The 13,459-nt window shown below is 47.2% G+C and overlaps 1 protein-coding gene across 2 annotated transcripts in view; it reads left to right on the top strand.

Annotated features, from left to right (window-relative positions):
* Positions 1-13,459, top strand: part of LOC138639649 (NACHT, LRR and PYD domains-containing protein 3-like) — a 515,752-nt gene that overhangs the window by 363,085 nt on the left and 139,208 nt on the right. For both annotated transcript variants that reach the window (XM_069728773.1, XM_069728772.1), the window contains one exon: positions 987-1,157. In XM_069728773.1, the coding sequence (XP_069584874.1) occupies positions 987-1,157 (171 nt within the window). The remainder of the gene's footprint in view (positions 1-986; positions 1,158-13,459) is intronic.

Genomic DNA, 13,459 nt, shown 5'->3' with positions numbered 1-13,459 from the left:
CAGCACAGAGACAAGCCTCAAAACTTCTGGAACAAGGTCATTTGGAGTGATGAGGCCAAGATTGAACTTTTTGGCTACAACCATAAACGTTACATTCAACAAGGCCTATGATAAAAGGAACACCATTCCTACTGTAAAGCACGGAGGTGGATTGCTGATGTTTTGGGGATGTGTGAGCTACAAAGGCACAGGAAACTTGGTCAAAATTGAGGGAAAGATGAATGCAGCACGTTATCAGCAAATACTGGAGGCAAATTTGCACTCATCAGCCAGGAAGCTGCGCATGGGACATACTTAGACGTTCAAATATGACAACGATTCAAAACACAAGGCCAAGTCGACCTGTCATTGGGTACAGCAGAACAAAGTAAAGGTTCTGGAGTGGCCATCTCAGTCTCCTAACCTCAATATCATTGAGCCACTCTAGGGAGATCTCGAGCGCCCAGTTCATGCTAGACAGCCCATGAATTTACAGGAACTGGAGGCTTTTTGCCAAGAAGAGTGGGCAGCTTTACCATCTCAAAAATAAAGAACCTCATCCACAACTACCACAAAAGACTTCAAGCTGTCATTGATGTTAGAGGGGGAACACACAGTATTAAGAAATGGCGTATGTAAACTTTTGATCAGGGTCATTTGGATGTTTTGGGTTGTCATTATGATTTAAAAAGAGAAAACACAGTAGTCTGACAATAAATGGCTTCACCCAGCCACTAACCATGAGTGGATAAAAAGTTTTAGTATTAGCATTCATATTCTCTGAAAAAAGGCCAAGAAAGAAAAAATTCTGCTGGGGTATGTAAACTTTTGAGTACAACTGTATGTTTTAATGAGGATATTGAGTAGTAATGGGGGACATGTAAAAACTAAATGAGAAACATGAAGAAGGTACCTATATCAACCAGTCAGGATTTTTTTTTAGACATTTACAATCAACTGTTTGTATAATGCTCTGTGTACATGTCACTAATTTTCTTATTTTACAGATTAGATGATAATGATCTAACAGACATTTCCTGCATCCAGTTGGCTTCTATAACAAGGAATAACCGGTCCCTGAACAAACTTGACCTGTCTGATAACCGTCTGTCTGGTCCTCACTTGAGTAACCTGATGGAGGCTCTGTCCAGTCCAGACTGCAGGATAGAGGAATTACGGTGGGTATGAGAGACATGTACACTCTGACACTGGTCTATAGCTGGCTGTGCCCTCGGGCCTCGCTCACATCTGCGTAAAAAAAAAATCGCTCAGATGTTGATCCAGAAAAGTAGGACGAGTGTCATACGTGTACAATGCGATTTTTCTCACTTAGTATCCGTATGCAATTCGATTTTAACATAATCTTTTATATACTGTAATTCTCTATGTAATTTAAAGCTAGTTTACAAGCCATCTTAATGTATGTACATCTTACTGGATATAGATAGATGATAGAAATGTATTAGATTTATTAGTTATTAGTGATGAGCGAACGTGCTCGCCACTACTCGTTACTCGCCCGAGTATCACTATGCTCGGTGTACTTGCCGTTTCCGTAATTACTCGGCGGGAACTGGTGGCTCCACGCAGCCTTTTTGGCGGACTTTAGAGACCCAATCCCGCTGCAGGGATTGTCTGCTAGGCCATGAAACGCCGCAGCCATCTTTTTTGTGGTCGTGCAGTGATTGGCTTGACCGCACAGCATCATCACGAGTATAAGAAACTTGGCGCCGCCCTGCTCGCCACATTCTGCTTCGGAGTTAGCTAGTGTAGGGAGAGCTGGTGCCGAAATAGGGTCAGAATCGTGGTTGTAAGAGTTAGTGTAGGTCTGCAACTGTTCAGTGTGCAACTCCTGAGGAACCACCAGTCCTTTTTAGGGCTAAGGCCGGGTTCACATTGCGCTAGGGCGCCTAACGGACACGTTTTTAAGTAGGCAAAACGCAATATAACGGACATTGTAACGCACCCATAGATTTGCATTTGTATGACGCATCGTAACGCATGTCAAAATTGGCATGCGTTTGCAACATTCCTTTTTTTATGACGCACCTTCCAACGCGGCCTGCAGCGTTTTCGGGTCTGGTCAAGCTAACGCAAGAGCAACGGAAGCGTTAATTCTGCCATTGAAGTCTATTGGTAAAGCAGCCAGACGCAAATCAAGCAAAATGTCCAAATGAAACCATGCGTTGGATTGCGCTAATAAGGCTAGTCCATGTGGTCATGTGACAGGAAATATGATTTCAGCCATTTTGGAGCAAAGACTCTGCAAACACACTCTGAAAACGCCAGCAACACAATGTGTGTATCTTGTGAGTGATCAGAGGCAATGTAAGTACAATTCTATGTATTATATTTTTCTGTATACATCATTTGAGTGTGTAGTGGCCGTCAGATGTATGTGTACTAAATGTATTGTTTTGTTTGAACACAGATGTCGGATAGTGAGGGATCGAGCAGCAGCAGCGTGTCTGCAGTCTTCTCATCACAATCGGTAGGCTTTCGATTTAAAAAGCCACAATAAATGTTGTCTGTCACTCAAGTGTATTGAGGTAATCATGTGCAATCATGTTTTTATTTCAAATAGAAATCTTCTGATCCCGAACCTGCCAGGCCACCCCCCAAAAAAGGGTCAAAAGTGTCCAAGAAGGTACATGCCACAAATTATGTGTCTTTTTGCACATACATTAATTGATACAAGAATTGTAATTTTTTTTTTTACTACACTGTAGGTTGTTGAAAAAGGCAAAAAAGAAAAACCAGCCTCACCGTCTGTCTTCACCTAACCTAGAAGTGGTAAATATCACGCAAAATATACCTTTTTAACACAAAAAAACTAAATTAGTTTGTTCCTTTCTTTTTAATAATACATCATTAAACATACAAAACAAACATAACACAAGAAACATATATATAACAACGTTTAAAACCCTGGTTTAAAAAACTACATACATGTCATAATGGAGCGCCCCCGTATTGCAGTGGGGTACTCGGTACCGTGCCCTTCGGTTCTCAAGGGTGATGTCACGGTGGCTGACCCGGTCCGTGGCCCTCAGGAGGTCCGTTGTAAAAAGGGGGAAAGGTCTTTAAAGGGATATGTTTGTGACGCCACGTGTGGTATTCGGTCAGGGTGACCGACGCTGCAAAGGGGTCCGCTGGGGTGATGTGATGGCAGCTAGATGGTATACCTTCCCACAGGTGAAGTACATCCCCAGGGCTTCCCAGAGAGTAGATGGTGAATGGTGTGAGGCGCATTGAAGAACGAGGACACAATTGTGCATTCTCTTTACCTTTTTACTGAAGGCTTCAGCATCGACAGTCCAGAGCACCAGATCACAGGGCAGGCAGAGTCCGGCCGGTCTGAAGGCAAATCCAGAGTCCCCTTATCCAGGTGGAAATCAGTAGCCTTCCTCTAGCGCCTGGATGTCGTAAGTAAAAAGTTTACGGTGTGAGAGAGGACCAAGTATTTAATTAAAATCTCTTAAATAATATATATATATTTTTTGTTATAGAACGATATGCAGTACCGCTGCGCCTCGAGAGGCTGAGGAACCAGAGCCATCTCAACAGGAAACAAGCCAGCAGATGGGCACTGAAGATGTGTCTGGCCTGAGCGAGCCACGATCAATGGAGAGTAGTACTGTGGCTCCTGTTGTCAGTGCCCGTTTGCAAGCACACCGCGGACGCACGCGATCATCTGCCAAAGATGAAGTCGATGCCATAATTGTTGATGGACTCCAACGGTTAGAGGATCTGTGTTGCAAGGCGGGAAATTACGGAATTACAATCCCGTGAATCAGTATATGCAGCCAATGAGTGGAAGCTCCTGTTTTTGTCATTTGTGCCTGTAGCTCAAAAGATATCGCCGCACAGAAATTTAATGTTTAGGCAAAGATTTCATGACCTATTTGAGGAATTTTTGGCCCCTCCGGAACCCACTTCCTCGAGACCAAGAACCCTGGACATGCCATCATACAAACCACAATACAGATGCCAGGGTGAACCGAGTATGGAAATGCAAAGGCAATGTCCAGCGTACAGTTGGGCAGACAATACGCCCGCGCAATATCACAGTCTGTAACTACTGTTACAAAAATCACAAAACTTTGGCAATTACAGCCTTTAAAATGTTTGTGTAAAATTTTTGTGTACCCTTAATGACTGTGAGTCGAACCTCATGAGCATTGATTCGATTACTGTTCAGTCTACAGTTGAAATAATGAGGATTTGTGATCAATTTGCAAATTACTTCATACATGAAGGTCTTGTTCCATGGCAAGACATACACGTGTGAAAATGTTGAAGCCTGTTTATATTGGTGCAATGTGTGGGGCAATTTTTTTTTCTTAGTTTATATAACCTTAATAAATTTTAAAAAGTTCAATCCATACAAGAATATGAAATATTAATAATAACAGTAAAATTTACTAAAAATATTTTGAAGACATTGTTCGTCCAACCTGATTGTTGGTAGACATTTTAACATATGAGATCCCATAGGGGTTTGTAAGAGGGTGAACTGTAGTCCCACTGAGAGGGCACTAGGACCCTGTGGTTTTTTGCCTGTTGCAGCAGAGGACAGACCTCCCAGAGACAATGTGTGCTGCGGGGTGGGGTCTAGTGTCTCGAGTGTAAAGTGAAAGTGAGAAGTGAGAGCTGAGGGAGAAAAGGCGGGAAGAAAAGGAGAAGCTGCTGTGAGATCTTAAAAAGAGACTGTGTGGATTTACTGCAAGTGTTTTTGGAGGAAAAGAAGCTTTTGAGAGACTTTTTGTTGCTAACGTTCCCCTGGAGAAGAGCTAACCTTTTGTTTAACTCTGTGAGAGACTTGTGTGGCTAACGTTTCCTGGAGAGGAGCTAACCTTTTGTTTAACTCTGTGAGAGACTTTTTGTGGCTAACGTTCCCCTGGAGAAGAGCTAACCTTTTGTTTAACTCTGTGAGAGACTTGTGTTGCTAACGTTTCCTGGAGAGGAGTTAACCCTTTATCTAAGTAAAGACGGAGACTTTGCTAAGAACCCAGTACGTATTTGGAAGTCTGTGGATTCCCTGTGCATTGAGTGGAGGAACAAGTCTGGACAGACTGCTGATACAGAGACGGACGGATTGTCGTGGAAGCATTCCTAGGAGCTACAGAAGCAGAGACTACATCGTGAGACCACTAACTAAGTCCCCGGCGTTTGGGCTCGGCATCGGCCGACAAGACAAGAGGAGTTTGCTGTAACTTATTGGCGCTGAAAATATGAACTGGCTGCAGCCTGTGCGGATTCCTGCCTGAGAGGAAATCCATCTCAGGATACGGTACCATAGTTATAGATACCCGGGTATCTCTGCTCAGAGTGTTAAATTGTTACTTTAGAGGTGTATCTTATATTAGAGTTGTGTAAGTTATACTCAATGTGCCATTCCAGGGGCTCCCTTAATAACACTACATTCAATTTACACTTGTTCCTGTTTTTAGTTGCCTGTTAGGTAAATTTCTTACTAGTCTGTTGTAGTACACAGTTCTCAGGAGACCTTGGAGTGGCACAGTGATTTCAGCTGCTGCTGAATTAGTGTATCTTTGGGGTGCATCTGCCTTAATATTCTCCATATTACCTTGATTAATTTGCCTTTGAGTAAATACCGTTGGAGATTTCTGCCTTGGTCTTGGTTTGTGACTCACTGGATCTTATTCGGACCTCTGGTCATTACATTTTTGGCGTAGTCGGCAGGATCCAGTGTTTGTCATGGACGGAGGCGAGGGTGGAAATGACCCCGCTGTATCCGCATCCTCCTCGGGGGTTGGGGTTCCCCTGGCAGCCGCTGCGACTCCGGGAGGGTATGTGCCTGTAGGAGCTTTACTTCAGCACATGCCGAAATACGATGGGCGCAATATGGCGTTGCAAGATTGGGCTGAGAGAATCCGGAGTATTCTGCGCATGTGTAATTTGACCCCCGCGTTACGCGCTGAGCTGGCATTAAATGCACTGGAGGGTGATATTAGGCGTATGGTGATGGTGCGCCCAGAATCAGAGAGGGATACATTAGAAAAGATTTTGGAACTGTTAGAGGGGAGTTTGGGGGGCCGAGCGCGTGTGGCCCAGCTTCGGTCCCTATTCTTTAATCGTCCCCAGAGAGAGTGTGAGTCCCTGATGCAGTACTCTAATATTTTACAAGAGATGTTGAATGAGATGCAGCGACTAGACCCGGGGGCCATGGGGGCGTTCCGGGAGGTAGACCGCTTGCTCCGGGACCAATTCATCACCGGTTTAGCCCATAGACTTCTCCGGGACAAGCTGTTGGAAATGGCCCGGGTTGCACCAGAGTTATCTTTCTGGCAGATTTACCGAGCTGCAGTGGAAAGGGAAGAGAAATCAGCCTATGTTCCCGAGGGGTCAGTGAACAGTGCCCAGCTGGAGGAAGGTGTGTCATCAGGGTCGGGGGGAGAGGGGCTGGTAAGCGTGGTACAAGCTTTGCGTGCTGAGGTGAAGGAGTTGAAGCTGAAATTGTCTCAACTGACAGTTGATCCCGCCTCTACCCCCTCACGGGAACCTCCTGCCCCACCCCCTGGAACGGTGACCCCGCAAATGGCCAGGTCGTCCTATCAGAATGAGTCAAGCCCTCGCCCACGAGGAACAATCACCTGCTGGAAGTGTGGCCGCCAGGGACACATCTCGCGTTACTGCCGGGTGCTTACAGCCCCAGAAACCCCGTCGCCGGCTTTAAACTTCCGGCCGCTGCCATGAGAGGGCAAGCAGCAGCGGCCCCACCCACACAAAGCCCTCGACGGAATGAACAAGATTTGTTTGCATGTAGTCCAGTGATAGAAGCAGAGTTTGAAGGGCGGAAGATGAGGTGCTTAGTTGACACGGGATCCGAATGTACTATAATGCCTCTAGAAGTATATGAGAGATACTTCAGTCGACTAGTGATTCCAGAGGATGGCCGAGTGATACGACTGACCGCTGCAAATAATGGTCAATTGTCAGTCAAAGGGATCGTGTGGATGCAACTAAAAATGTTTGGTCAAGAGCTGGGGCAGAAAGGGGTAGTACTGGTGGATCACCCCCCTAGAAGAGGGATGGAAGTGACGCTCGGAATGAACGTGCTGCGAGATTTGAATCACCAGATGTATGCCAGTGAAGGACCCCGATACTGGGCCCGTGCGACAAGACACCGACCCACACAGAGAATTCTACACCGTCTAGTGCTGAGTTGCGACTTGCTGAAAAGTGCGGTCCCAGGTGGCCGGGTGGGCCGGGTCCGAGTGACTTCGAGGGCCCCGATCCTGCTGGGACCCAGACAAGAGGAACTCTTAATGCTGCCTGTGGGAGCTGCACAGAGATTGAATGGGCTTGAAGTGCTACTTGAGCCCGCCCGAGAGGGTTCCTCATTTGCCAAGGTACATGTGGCCCGGTCTTTGGCGATTGTGAAGAATGGACGAGTGCCGGTCCGATGCATCAATGTTTTAGATGAAGCTGTTGCAATTCCCGCTGGGACCATACTGGCTGAACTGTTCGTGCCGGCAGAGAAGGTGCCGGAAAATGCAGGGTTCGAATTGCGACCAGACCAACAGTCATCCTGGACATTCGCGGTCGAGGTAGGCCGGACTGAACCTCCTACGGAGGAATGGAATGTTCATGTGATCATGGAGCAGATGGGAGTGGATCGGGAGAAGCTGACCCCCGTGCAGTTGGAGCGGTTGGAGAGAGTTTTGTGGGAACATCAAGAGACATTTTCCCGACATGGAGAGGACTTTGGGTGTACCCAGACGATTGAGCATGAGATTCCAACGGGGGATACTCCACCCATTAGAGAAAGATATCGTCAAATTCCTCCGGCGCTCTATCAAGAGGTGAAGAGCATGGTGGCCAGTATGCTGGACAACCAAGTGATCCGAGAGAGCCGGAGTCCCTGGGCGGCCCCTGTAGTCTTGGTCCGCAAGAAGGATGGGACACTCCGATTTTGTGTGGACTATCGGAAATTGAATGCCCACACCGTACGGGACGCATATCCTTTACCCCGTATTGAAGAATCCCTGTCGGCCCTGGGTCGGGCCAAGTATTTCTCAACGTTGGATTTGGCAAGCGGGTACTGGCAGGTCCCAATGGCTGAAAAAGATCGGGCCAAGACGGCGTTTGTCTTGCCAATGGGGCTCTTTGAGTTCAACCGGATGCCCTTTGGCCTCGCTACCGCCCCAGGAACCTTCCAACGCCTGATGGAACATTGCTTGGGCGATCTAAATTTTGAATCAGTCCTGATATATCTAGACGACATTGTGGTGTTCGGAACCTCATTTGAAGATCATCTGGAGAAGCTGCGTCAAGTTCTCCGGCGGCTCAAGAGCTACGGCCTGAAAATAAAGCCAAAAAAATGTCAACTGTTACGAAACCAGATTGAATATTTGGGGCATCTGGTGACCCCGGACGGGGTACTACCTTTAGCCAGTAAGATTAAGGCAGTACAAGAGTGGCCACCTCCTTGTGACCTGCGAGAAGTGCGGGCCTTCCTGGGTCTAGCAGGATACTATCGGCGGTTTGTGCCTAAATTCTCACAAGTGGTGAGTCCCTTGAATGAACTTTTGAGAGGGACAGCGCTGGGTCCTCGAAATCGCCCCATTCCATGGGGGCCCCTACAGAAAAAGGCATTTGATGGAGTGAAAACCGCCCTAACGAGTGCCCCATTGCTGGCCTACGCCCGGTTTGACACCCCTTTTTTGTTGTATACCGATGGTAGTCTTCATGGGTTGGGGGCAGTACTAGCACAGGTGCAGGACGGCCGAGAACGAGTGATTTCTTATGGCAGCAGATCTTTAAGAGACTCCGAGCGAAATCCGGCTAACTACAGCTCATTCCGGCTGGAATTGCTGGCCCTGGTGTGGGCAATGACAGAACGCTTCGCCGAGTATCTAACAGGAGCTGAGGTGCTAGTCATGACAGATAACAACCCGCTAGCTCACTTAGAGAATGCAAAACTGGGGGCGTTGGAGCAGCGGTGGGTCGCCAGACTGGCCAAGTTCAATTACCGCATTAAATTTCGCTCTGGTCGAGAGAACGGCAATGCAGATGCATTGTCAAGGGTGCCCCTTGGGTCATCCGGGGAAGATGTTGACGAACAACTTGAGGACACTGAAACTCCAGCTTTGGGGCAGATACCTATCTTCCAAAGTGTGGTACACTCAAGTGGGGTGGCCACCGGGATGCCCTGTGTACTGGGTAAAACACCCTCAGATTGGACAAGAGTCCAGGATGAGTGTCCGGACATTGCACTTGTGCGCCGTTGGGTACAAAACAAGGCCTGGCCCAGTGCAGAGGACAAGGCTCAGTTGTCCATGGAAGGAATGAAACTCCTTCGACAATGGGATAAATTGTGTGTGGAGCAAGGTCTTTTGTATCGTAAGGTGTACCTGCCATCGGAGCTGCAGCATCAGTACCAACTGATAATTCCTGTGGGGATGGGGCCGGTGGTCGCTCGTGAGGCGCATGAGAAGGGGGCCCATTTTGGAAGTGAAAAGACACTTCAGTGGTTGCAGCGAGTCCTCTACTGCCCTGAGTTGGGAGGGATGGTGGCCGACGCATGTCGGCAGTGCCGAATTTGTGGGCTCAACAAAAGCCCTGAGCAGCGGGCTCCCACACAGTCTATTAAGACTTCAGCTCCACTGGAGCTACTCATGATTGACTACGTGTTGATAGGGTACTCTACATCAGGGTACTCCTATTGCCTGGTGATGACAGATCACTTTACCAAGTATGCTGTAGCGGTGCCGACAAGAGATCAGACGGCCAAGTCGGCGGCTGAGGCAGTGTGCCGACATTTCTTCCAAGTGTTCGGGTGTCCGCAGAGAATACATTCAGATCAAGGGGCCTGCTTTCAGGGGACGCTGATGAAAGAGTTGCACCAGCTCTATGGTATCGAGCAGTCGAGAACAACGCCTTACCACCCTCAGGGTAACGGGGCGTGTGAGCGTTTTAATCGGACCCTGTTGCAAATGTTGAGGTCCTTAGAGAGTCAGCAACAGACATGCTGGCCTGAGTATCTCCCCGAATTGATGTGGGCTTACAATAACAGGGTGCACAGTACTACTGGTTACTCACCACACATGTTGATGTTTGGTAGACCTGGCCGAGACATTGAGGATTTGAACATGCCAGATCCCTCCTCCGCCCCCCTTCGGACTGCATCCGAGTGGGTACGAGAGCATCGGCGGCGGTTGAGGGTGGTGCATCAGGTGGTGGGCGACCGCCTTCGACAGGTGGTCCATAAGGACACGCGACCTGTACAAACAGAGCTGTTCTCTCCGGGGGACAGAGTGTTGGTGAGGACAAAACGACGGTCAGGAAAGCTGAGTGACCGATGGGAGGCGATACCGTATCTGATAAAAAAACAGGTGAACCCTGAGATTCCAGTGTACGAGGTCAAACCGGTGGGGACAGGGGGGCCAACCCGTAATTTGCATCGTAACATGTTACAACGGTGCTGGTTTGAAGATTCGGCGCCTACTCCCCTAGAGCCAGAGGCCATGTTCCAAGGGGCGGAAGCTCTGAATGATCTTGAGTTTGATGGTGTGTTTACTCCTGCGCCTGCTTATTTGCCCCCTGTGACCGATCTGGCCTCGGGTGATGAGAATGTTGGGGATATGGAGGATGTTGTTGAGGAGAGTGCATCAGGTCAACTGCTTGGTCCTGACGCTGTATCACAGGACATCGAGCCGCAGGAGGAGACAACTCCACTTACGGCCACTAACACGACCACGGAAGAGACTCTAGCTCCCTCTAAGGTCGCACCTGTTGATGTAGGACTCAGGAGAACTACACGATCTACGGCAGGAATACCGCCTCAGCGATATGCTCAAGATGAATTTGAGTGGGAAGGTATGTCGAGGACGCCAACCTCTAGTGGGGTGGCATGTAAGAGGGTGAACTGTAGTCCCACTGAGAGGGCACTAGGACCCTGTGGTTTTTTGCCTGTTGCAGCAGAGGACAGACCTCCCAGAGACAATGTGTGCTGCGGGGTGGGGTCTAGTGTCTCGAGTGTAAAGTGAAAGTGAGAAGTGAGAGCTGAGGGAGAAAAGGCGGGAAGAAAAGGAGAAGCTGCTGTGAGATCTTAAAAAGAGACTGTGTGGATTTACTGCAAGTGTTTTTGGAGGAAAAGAAGCTTTTGAGAGACTTTTTGTTGCTAACGTTCCCCTGGAGAAGAGCTAACCTTTTGTTTAACTCTGTGAGAGACTTGTGTGGCTAACGTTTCCTGGAGAGGAGCTAACCTTTTGTTTAACTCTGTGAGAGACTTTTTGTGGCTAACGTTCCCCTGGAGAAGAGCTAACCTTTTGTTTAACTCTGTGAGAGACTTGTGTTGCTAACGTTTCCTGGAGAGGAGTTAACCCTTTATCTAAGTAAAGACGGAGACTTTGCTAAGAACCCAGTACGTATTTGGAAGTCTGTGGATTCCCTGTGCATTGAGTGGAGGAACAAGTCTGGACAGACTGCTGATACAGAGACGGACGGATTGTCGTGGAAGCATTCCTAGGAGCTACAGAAGCAGAGACTACATCGTGAGACCACTAACTAAGTCCCCGGCGTTTGGGCTCGGCATCGGCCGACAAGACAAGAGGAGTTTGCTGTAACTTATTGGCGCTGAAAATATGAACTGGCTGCAGCCTGTGCGGATTCCTGCCTGAGAGGAAATCCATCTCAGGATACGGTACCATAGTTATAGATACCCGGGTATCTCTGCTCAGAGTGTTAAATTGTTACTTTAGAGGTGTATCTTATATTAGAGTTGTGTAAGTTATACTCAATGTGCCATTCCAGGGGCTCCCTTAATAACACTACATTCAATTTACACTTGTTCCTGTTTTTAGTTGCCTGTTAGGTAAATTTCTTACTAGTCTGTTGTAGTACACAGTTCTCAGGAGACCTTGGAGTGGCACAGTGATTTCAGCTGCTGCTGAATTAGTGTATCTTTGGGGTGCATCTGCCTTAATATTCTCCATATTACCTTGATTAATTTGCCTTTGAGTAAATACCGTTGGAGATTTCTGCCTTGGTCTTGGTTTGTGACTCACTGGATCTTATTCGGACCTCTGGTCATTACAGGTTCATGTCTGGAAACAAAATTGTGCAGACAGATGCATGCCTTCACTACACGGTCCACATTTTCAGGTTGCAGTTTCATGCAAGTTAGTAAGATACTCCATTCTGCGGTCAAAATACCAAAGGCACATTCCACATAACGTCTTGCCCGGCTCAAGCGATAATTAAAAATGCTTCTTGTGGAGTTTAGACTACGGCTTGAGTACGGCTTTAGGAGATTGCGTCCGAGTTGGAAAGCCTCATCTCCAACTAAAACATAAGGCAAACTTGGGCCTTCGGTCTCCAGAAGTGGTCGTGCTGAGGGTATGTTGAAGCTGTTGCTGTACAAACATTTCCCCATGTTGGACTCTTTGAAGACTCTGGAATCGTTCGTCCGTCCATATGCACCAATATCCACAGCAACAAAACAGTATCTAGCATCCGCAATAGCCATCAATACAATGGAAAAGTATTTTTTATAGTTATAGTATAGGGATCCACTATGCGCTGGTTTCTGAATCCGAATGTGCTTGCCGTCCACGGCACCAATACAATTGGGGAAATTAGCCACATCCTCAAAATGTTTGGAAATTGATAGCCACATTTCTGTTGTCGGGGTTGGTAGCATAAGTGGTTGTAAGTTGTTCCAAATGGCATCACAAGTTTCACGGACTAGTTGGCAAATGGTCGATTTCCCCAGTCGAAATTGAAAATGCAGTGACTCAAAAGATTCTCCGGTAGCCAGATATCTGTCGACAATCCCCACCCCAAAAAATTAGCACTATGGACATATTGTTAAGATTTTAAAGGACAACTAAAATAAAGGCAAGTTAAAATGGAATAGGACAATTGCCAAAGTGTACTTAATTAAAAGACATGCTCCACGATAAATTACATCCTGTCTTTGTCAATAGAACAATGTTAAAAAAAAGGATATTTACCTCAAATTCACCACTAAACGTTGCTCCGCACAAACACTATCACGGAAAGTGCTGCGCTGATGATGTATCTCATCCTTCACATGTGAGAGCAGAATATCAAAGGTTTCAATGGATATCCGAAGATAACGTTGAAATTTAAAGGGATGATCCCGAAGCTGAACATACAGGGTGTGAAAGGCACCATATGTATTCCGTAAAAAATTCAATTCATGGATCCAATACAGATAGAGAACAACTCTATTGACAGTTCCTGAAGGCAGACAAACAGATGCTTCACGAACGGACATCAAAATGACATAACGCAGTCACGTGCGTTAACGCAAGCGCTAACGTGAAGCCAAATTTTCACCAAATTTGACTCATTTTAGTACATGCGTTTAACGGATCCGTTAAACTGATTGTACTAAACGCAATGTGAACCTAGCCTAATTCGTGGGTACCGAGATTGCAGCACTAGGTCGGCAGGGCACGGCATATCCACATCAGTGCAAGGCCTG

This window comes from Ranitomeya imitator, chromosome 1, assembly GCF_032444005.1.
Source record: "Ranitomeya imitator isolate aRanImi1 chromosome 1, aRanImi1.pri, whole genome shotgun sequence".
Taxonomy (NCBI): Eukaryota; Metazoa; Chordata; class Amphibia; order Anura; family Dendrobatidae; genus Ranitomeya; species Ranitomeya imitator.
The sequence above is the reverse complement of the archived record's forward strand: the minus strand, read 5'-3'. Positions and strand labels throughout refer to the sequence as shown.